The sequence below is a fragment of the Sceloporus occidentalis genome, unplaced genomic scaffold (assembly GCF_023333645.1).
Source record: "Sceloporus occidentalis isolate IW3139 unplaced genomic scaffold, rSceOcc1.0.p SCAF_51, whole genome shotgun sequence".
Lineage (NCBI taxonomy): Eukaryota > Metazoa > Chordata > Lepidosauria > Squamata > Phrynosomatidae > Sceloporus > Sceloporus occidentalis.
Window position 1 is genome coordinate 1,058,332 of NW_028317031.1, and position 8,878 is coordinate 1,067,209.

The 8,878-nt window shown below is 41.3% G+C and overlaps 1 protein-coding gene across 1 annotated transcript; it reads right to left on the reverse strand.

Annotated features, from left to right (window-relative positions):
- Positions 1-951: 951 nt before the first annotated feature.
- On the reverse strand, positions 952-5,856 carry LOC149288401 (syntaxin-6-like). Its single transcript, XM_089491735.1, has 8 exons — positions 5,822-5,856; positions 4,506-4,675; positions 4,028-4,122; positions 3,244-3,306; positions 2,530-2,652; positions 2,031-2,137; positions 1,824-1,918; positions 952-1,028 (listed from the first exon to the last, which is right to left on the reverse strand). Exons 1-8 carry the CDS (start codon positions 5,854-5,856, stop codon positions 952-954), a joined length of 765 nt encoding a protein of 254 aa, XP_089347861.1.
- Between the last annotated feature and the right edge of the window lie 3,022 nt (positions 5,857-8,878).

Sequence of the window (8,878 nt, forward strand, 5' to 3'; positions counted from 1 at the left end):
AAAACACATACGCAAGAATCAGTAGTGTTTCACGTGTGCAAGTCATTCACAAGAAACCAGTTCTATTCACCAATCCTGTACCTTTAAAAACATTATTAAAAGCTGTCCATTCAATGGCGTTCCAGATCTTCTGTATCCTCGCAGGACGACTAAAAGTGAAATGATTGCGAAACCTTGTAGGTTCAGCCGAATCCTAAGCATTGAAGTTTAAAATGAACCCACCAACAGTTAATATCTTTGGAGAAAGTTATTTTGTTTTTGTTTAAAAGGGTGAGGGCTCAGGTTTCCTTCCCAGGCGCACCGGAGGACAATTCTTTTAAAGATGGGCTTTTACTCAGCATTGTTTTCCATCCTTACCACAGACCAGGAGTACTGTTGCAGTCCTTGCTGTTACGTAGCTCATAAAACAACATTATGCAAAAGTACACTAAACTGTGTTACGGTGATCTTGAAGGTATAGTCATCCCTTTCTGATGTCTTCTGAGCAACGAGCCACTCATTGAATCCAATTTGCGTCCAAGAATGAAAGCCATCCGCACGTTGATAAGGTTGTGGCGGTACATGTAGTCGAGATGCTTAGCACTCTTTGATGCGCCTCCTAACGAGACACACACTGTAAAGCTCGGCTCTTGTGAATATTCACTCACAGGTTGTAATCTCCTTCCGGAAGTACAGACGAGGTAACATGTGACATAATACATTGCAGGAATAGTCCACTGCCTTGTGTAACTAGGCAAGTGTTGACATGTACACTCTGAAAAAGTGTAACAAAGTGTGTAGATTAAGCCTCAAAAACTTTAGACTGAGTACTATGTATGTGAATAGGCCATGAAGTAGACATTACCAATGCCCATTGTCACAGCAATGCCAACTCACTCCACACTATTCCGTGTCCTAGTGGTATTGTCCATAGTGTTGTAAGATAATCTAACGCCGAAGCTGCCTTCTCAATCACAGTGTGAAGAACAGGATGAGGACCACTAGCAGAAGTGCAAGCAGCACAACGATGGCGCACCACTGCCTCCGATCTGCAAAATGGGCAGAATGACATTTCATTAGCGGCCGGACACAACAAGAACCTGTGTACCTAAAACAGGACTCAACTAACAATTTCACATGCGTTACCAGCCCTTTTAGGACGATTATAGATTGAAATACACATTTAGTAAATGCCATCAACAACATTTTACTTAAAACAAGGACTTCCAATAGACCCTGCAAATACAGCTCAATAAATAAGTTCCTGTATACATAGGAAATGAGTTATTGAGCTATACCGGCTAATAATTGTTTCAGAAGGAAAATACTGTTAAAAAATACTATAAATTCTTTGTGTATTTCTAAGCATCAAGGGCTGCAAACAGGACAGGAATTCTGCGCATGCTTGCCTGAAAAAAATTTGAATGAATGTTTAATGTAGACGCCTCGAGGACTGTATTTGTAACATCTTTCACTATGCTCAGTGCAAACAAGTTAAACTGATTTACTGCTCTTAATTCACTAGCCTCATTTTTGTATCCATTTAAAAAAACTCTCCAACGCAGTAGCGCCGATCATCACAATCATTCATGGGCCAGTCCCACGGAACTTTCCCAGTTAGAAAAGCTGAGCTGGCTGTGCATGAAGGTGTACTTCAACCAGTGTCATGGCCTCTAGGGAATCACTGATTTAACTATACATTATACAGGGCCAACCAAGCCCGCTTCAGAAGAGCTTGGCCATTTACACTTTACTGAATTAGATGTCATGAACACTGAGCTCTTCGTGCTGGGTAATATATACCAGAAATGATACACGATTGCTTTACCTGTCTTTACACTCACCACTTGTCATGTGCGACACTTTAGCTAATTTCTTCAGGACATTATCCATGCGGGATTGTGCGGTATCCAATTCATGCGAGAAGTCATCCAACATCCTATGGAGTTATTTGTAAAAAAAAATACTATATAGTAATGTGTGAACTTGCAGCGAAAGCCCTAGAATGACTGCATTTACAAACCGCTACCTTTTAGAATGAAAACACTTACACAGCTTGTTCATCAAGCTCATTCCCAATACGCTGGGACATATTCTTCAAGACTCCAATGCTCCCAGACACCAGTTCTAGATCCTCATCTTGTTGCTCCAATATAAGCTAGGAGGGAACGCAGATCAAAACATAGGTATTAAAAATAAATACATTTTAAATACTTGCGTGTGAGCAAAGACAGCACACAACCGACACAGATCTACCTCGATGACTGTGAGGGGTGAAGGACGGGATAGAAGGTCTCAGTAATTGAGAAGAAAGTGATTTCTGTGCTTGTGATAAAATGTACTAGCAAACCTTGTATACAGATACCAAAGAAGTGTTTGTTTAATTTACTGGTGAATTAGATGCAGGATAGCATAATCCTAACACGTAATAGTTAATTCTGGTGGTAGGTTATACAAAAGGTAAATCTTTCTGACAGGCCACGGACAGATCTACCAGGACGTTCTCGGAAGGTGTGCAAGCTCACTGACCGTGTATCGCCCGCATCTTACCTGCTGCTGTGAAACTTGGCCTTCTAGAAACTGTGAGTTAGCGGTTTGAAGGTCATTGTCCAAGCCCTTGTATTTGTCTGCTTCAGGATTCCAACCAGGCTTCTTCCCTTCTCCCAGGAGTGCCTAAAACAAACACCACAAATTATCACACAGAATACTGGGATTGCAACAAACCCCCCCCCCTCAAAAAAAACAAATCCCTTACATAAATTCAAGGGGCTGTTATACTGAACTGTGGGTGTCTAGCGATAATACAAATGCTTTAGATATCAATTATGCATGCATGGGACAGACATAATTCAAGTTTTATAAGATTTCGTGTATCTGGTCACGTATGTAGTGACGCTTGGACACACCAGTAAGATATAATTTAGAAACAATTTTAAAAAGGAGGAAAGAAAGAGATTTTCTATCACCCTATATCTAATTAACTCAAATTACTGCTCCCCCCACACAGCTTTCAAAACACGGACTACAGTATTATTCCCATATCATTTCTCAAATCTGCTACCACCCAACTGCCAGAAGAAAAGAGGGGCATCCCCCGTAGCCTGTATGTAGGGTACTACACCACGCGGTTAGGATACAAAAGCAGATAATGGCAGCACGAGCCCATGGTTAGTAAACGCAGCGACCCTTGGAAAATCACCCAAGAGACCAAAATACCAAGCAATCCAAGTATCAACAACTTGGAAAAAATGCAGCTTTTCTCACCTGTCTGTTTTTCCTCTCAGCCAAGGCCTGTGCGGAGGGGCTGGTCATCTGATCTTTCATCTCCTGCACGACGCCAAAATGACAAATTAGTGAGTCTGGAAATCTGTATTTAAACCAGCTTTTAGAATATATATTGGAATACTGGATGCGTTTAGAATAGACTGTAAGATCACAAGAGAGCCGCCTTCTCCTTCTGTACCAGAATGTTAACATGTTTTAATATGCCTGTTATTTTATTTTTGCTACCCCGTGTTGCAAAAGTGTTTAGGAAATAATAAATTAATCTTGATGCACGTATAGTTAATAAATAGGGAAAAACTTCCATCTAAAATTTAAAGTCAATGCACTTGCAAACTTAACAGAAATAAACGTGTTGTAGCCAAGTGAGCTAACGTTTTAATTCTATTAATAAGATTAACCTCCCTGGGTGAGGTTCTTCTTTTACAGCAAAGAGCATTATTTGTGGACGTGACCACCAACACTCAACTGATCATTTGTTCTAGGAGAGACAGACTTAACGGCATTTACAAAACAATTTGAACTAAAACCGTGATCGGTCCTGCGGAGTAATAAGCAGCATTATTAAGACACCAACGATTTTAAGAATGTCTATAACAAGGATTACAATTCCACTAGGTCTTAATTCTAATATCACAGTTCTGGAAACCATAGTCCTTTATGAAAACCGGTAACGGTCTCATCCAAACTATATATTGTTTTATTCCAAATGACACTGTGTCACACGCAGAGCCCAAATAAAATGTATTCCCGCAGTGCTACTCACCTTCACACACTGACGGGTTTCACTGATAAATGCCTTTCTCTGCCTCATCTCGGCTGGATCCAGACTAAACTTGCGAGGATTGGATTCCACTATACGTGAAAGAAGGTTAAGGAAAAGCCATTCTGTGTAGATATATTCAAAGGGTAGAAAACCCCACACACTCACACCCGACGAGGTGGTATGTGTGAGCGACAATGGGAAACACTGATACACCTCGCTGAGGCTGCTGAACCGTAAGTTCTGGGGCAGCACATTTGGATTGTTGCAGAAAGCTATTCAATGATCATAGTGAATGATGTGACTGCTACGGTTTGTTCAACCCAACATAATAGCTATATAGCTTTAGGAGATCTCACAAGAGCTGAACGAGAACTTTATTAGGCATCATATCACTGAAAGTGGAAAGAATAACGAATAGAAACTACTAATAAAACAAGAAGCTCATTCTGGCGCATGGGCTTTAAATGTAGAAGGATATTAATGGTCTCATCCAGGTCCTCAAGGTCCCATTCGACGCTTCTCAGGTTGTTGCGCAGCTCGTTGGTAGTCCAGTCCAACTCTTCTCGAGTGGCAATGGAAGGGTCCTGAAGCAGGTCTGTCCATCGTTGGAATAACCCCTGTGCTGTGTTTACTGCTTTTTGGACCTCCCTGCAAACAGAATTCATATTTTACTCCTAAAACATGCGCAGGTATTTAGGGAACGAGAAGGCAGATACAACAGCAACCATACCCAATAACCTGATGTGTAATGTGCTTATTAGAGCTGACCCAAACCTGGAAACTACTTTCAATACTTTTTGTACCAAAAAAAGTCATATTTGTAATATTTATTTACAAGGTTCCAACGGAAGGTGAGAAAGTTTGAAAAAGAGCTTACAATAATAATAATAATAATAAAAAAAAAATAGTATGAACAACTGATAAACATATTGTATTAGAATACTATAAAATAGATAAGATCTGATTTATTTTATCGATATGATATTATTTACTTATACAGCACTACCGTCCATACATTCTGACAAAGCTAGAATGGATAGATTAAAACAGACCGATACATTAGGTAACGAGGGTCCTTACAGCCTTACTATATAGAGTGTAAACTCACACGAGCTTCTCTTTATCTATTTATTTTGTGTATTATCCATTTTAATGGTATTGTTAATTTTCACTCTCCCCATTGTAATATCGTCATGGAAACAGTTGGAGCTCTTTAAGTGTGATGTAATGTAACTACTCCTATTACTTAGAATATTTGATAACTAACAGTGACTGGTGATCTCATTATCATACGCTGTTTAATAAGCCACGCCATCCGAAACGGACTTAAATTATAAGCGCATGAGTTACCAACCTGTGGAAGCCGTACTTTGGCCATACTACAGTTCCAAATGATAAAGTTTAACAATAATAAATACAAAACAGTATAGGAGATTTAAAAGAAATAGTATTGTTACAGGGACATCTATAAATCTTTATGATCTGATATGATACAGAACAACCCATCCCCCAATGTATGTAAACACTACCCCCACCAGCCCCGCCCACCCCATATGTAAACACGATACCCCCGCCCCTCCTCATTGTATACATCCCTTCCCATCCTTTTGTGAGACAATGGTATTCACCAATACTACTAATCATGTAAGAGCATAAGCACTGCGTGTGAAGTATTACCACCACAGCCCAGCCTCCCAGAGCCAAATCCCCATTCATAATTCTGTCCAATACCCCGCTTCACAGCCAGCCCAGGCCCGTCTTTACATTTATCTGGCAAAGCTCCGCTGTACTCACCCTTTCACAACGAAAAACGGGTCTTCCATCGACATTTTTCCTCCCGCACAATGCCGGTAATGCCCCTGTCCGGTGCCTGCTATCAGCTTCCAAGCGAACACTCCCCAGTCCGCACGGTCCGCGGTCCATAAATTTCAGCACCGCCTCAGGAACAGCGTCACTTCCGGCGCATGGGATCGTGTATCACGTGACAGGAAAAAGCTTTGTGTCTGTCTAAGCCATCTGGCGTCTGTGCGCAGCGGGAGGTGGAAGGTTCAATTGCTGTAATCCTGTTGGGTTCTTTATGGCTGCGCGCCGTTAATTGGCCGCCTCCGGGCTACTGTTCAGACTGCTTTGGACTGAGAATAATGCGGTATTTTGCAGTTTTACTTCTGTGGGGTTGTTGGTAAATATCTCCATTTGAAGAAGAGACTCCTGAGGCCCTATAAGCTTATGTAACTGTCTTTTCCTGTGTTGACCCAATAAAAGGTGTAAACTTTAAATGCTTCGTTTTCTGCGGGGTTAATATGACTATATCCTTGTTTTCTGCATTCACCCCCTAATCATCCCATACATTTCTCGCCATATGGCACGGTGTGATGGGGGAGTAATTAGACTTTATGATGCAATAATATGATTTCACCCCCTTCCTGTCTCTCATAGCTTTGTTTTTGTGGGGTTATTAGCTGTTTCTGTGGGGTTGTTTGGGTTACGTTTATTTATATAGCGCCTGCAGATTCCGTAGCGCTTTACAATCAGTGGGATAAACGTAAAATCACAAACAATAACAAACCGGTAGTGAAGGAGAAGCGCGCCCTGCTCTTGTGAGCTTACAATCTAGTCGGTTGAGGGGGAAGTGAAGCAGCAGGAGAGGACGGCTTGGATGGGGACGGGTGTCGAGGTTGTTCTGATGGCTCAGGCACTATGCTGCCTGAGAGTGTTGTGACGGAAGGTTGAAAGAAGTGGGTTTTCAGTGAGCTGAGCTGGCACTCATAACTCAACAGCGGAGGAAACTTTAAAGAAATCTCACTGATACATTATATTACTATACATTATACCGGGCCGGCCAATAACATTAACACGTGTTTAGACAGCTGGCAGAGAAAAGGCCAGTGGTCGGAAATGTTACCTAATGATAGCAATACGTTTGCAGTACTAAAATTGGGGTGTCTGTAACGCGGTTAAACTGTTTTATTCAAAATAAAATCTGTTTTGAAAGGTCCTGGTTCAGTCGTGCATTGGTGTGAAGTTCTGGAGCATTAAACTCTGTGACAGGTAAATAAGGGCACAGTCTATACTACTGATTAGATTACAAGTATTGTTACACCAATTGTTATGTCTTTCAGGTATGCTCATTCCAGGGCACACAGATGGCTAAAAGTGGCAAACTAGGTTGCGGTTCGGATTTGGTTTCCTGAGTGGGCAAAACACACTTTCCATATCCGCTCTTTTATCAAGAAGCCTGCTGTGTGTTTGTAGCGCTCTTATTGTAGACAAATAATTAGCTGCCTATTCACATCTTGTGTCGTATCTACACTTAGATGGTGTGATCGTTTGTCATACGCACTCCACTGTCGTTTTGCGGACTGCTGCGTGTTTAAAATAGAACACTATTTGTTTCACAGTTGTTGTTTGAAGGACACACATTTCAGGGCTATATTTGGTTGGAAACAACACTGCCCAACTGATCGTATTCAAAATAAAGCGAAACATCGCTGTATGTTTACTATTTCATTGATGCTCTACCTATAGCAGTTTTGGACACTGGGCATTAAGGTCTTTAAGAATGATATTCAGTATCATTCATTTTATTTATGGTATTTAGAAACCACTAAAGTAATATAATGCTCTGCTCGCTTTTCCCTAGACGTATCGTTAAATAATATCAATTGGGGAACGATCAGAAGATATTCTAAGTCCTAAAGGAAATCAGGCTAGTTTTGGTGAAAAGGCTAGGATTCAAAGATGACCTGAAAACATGAAGTATAAGATAAAGTAAGCTTTCTGTAATCAAATTCTTCAGCCGCTACCCCACACAACGATACGGAGAAATCTTCCTGCGCTTCATTTTCAGCTGGGTTGGTCGGAAGGTTTGATTGTATAAATATGGAAGCAAATACTATATGCTCGCCCGATATACTGCTGGGGGTTAAATTATATCGTGCTATGTGCATTCTAACTGTATTCAGTGTTCTGTACATTACTGTGCCTCCGAAAAAGGTATACAAAGTGTAAGAGTGTCCTTAATGGGACAAGAGAGCCAGAACACATACTGTTTTGTATGAACCAGGGAAAAGCATGAGAGCGAACCTTTGGTGAGGCTACCCTGCTCAGATCACATCTCATGTTGACCTCTTTGCTCCTTCATGTAACCTTTGTGCATTCAATGGATCCAGAGGTCTGAGACCCTCCAGGTGTCACAGCTACCCCCACTCAGTGACTTCTTTGTTTACACATTCCTTTCATTGTCCTGAGAGAATTCCCACTCCTAGCTGTAAATCCCCCCTGCAGCTTTGGAGAAAAGGCAAAAAAAAAGGGGGGGGGGGGGCTGGTTAGGTTGGGAAGCCGGGGTAGTTTTGACCAAACCGGCAACTGATTGCGCAAGGGATTCTTCTTAACTGAACTGCAGAGGTTTTTACTTCCCTCTTTAGCTACTACGTTCTATATATAGGCTCATAAAGTCTTTTTTTGGTTCCTTTTGCTGCAATCGTGTAGAATGAGAGGTTTTGAGGAGACACAGCCACCTTAATAAACGAATAAATATTTTAAACACTTCAGTGAGTCTGGCAGCGCCTTGCAACTTAGGCAAAAACTAATGACGTGTCTGAATTGAGATGCGGTGTGCGTGCGTTATGAATGGCCAACCCTGTAGACGTCTCCTGCTACGCTGGCCATACTTAATGCATTCTTTGTGTGAACGTTTCCCGAAAGTCGCCTGATCGCAGGAGACGCTCGCCAGGGTTAATTCTTCATAATGCAGAGCGTTTAACTCTTCCTCAAACCCCCAGTTTACTAAATACACCTTTAATGCCTACTGTAGAACTGTCATTCAGTATATATATATATTGAACAACAAAT

Bases quoted from the DNA above. Each gene is read 5' to 3' on its own strand.
- LOC149288401 (XM_089491735.1), bottom strand. From the start codon at position 5,856: ATGTCGATGGAAGACCCGTTTTTCGTTGTGAAAGG. The intron at 4,676-5,821 runs GTGAGTACAGCG...TTCTGTTTGCAG, and splicing joins CCGTTTTTCGTTGTGAAAGG to GGAGGTCCAAAAAGCAGTAA. The intron at 4,123-4,505 runs ATATCCTTCTAC...ACCTTCTTTCAC, and splicing joins GGACCTGGATGAGACCATTA to GTATAGTGGAATCCAATCCT.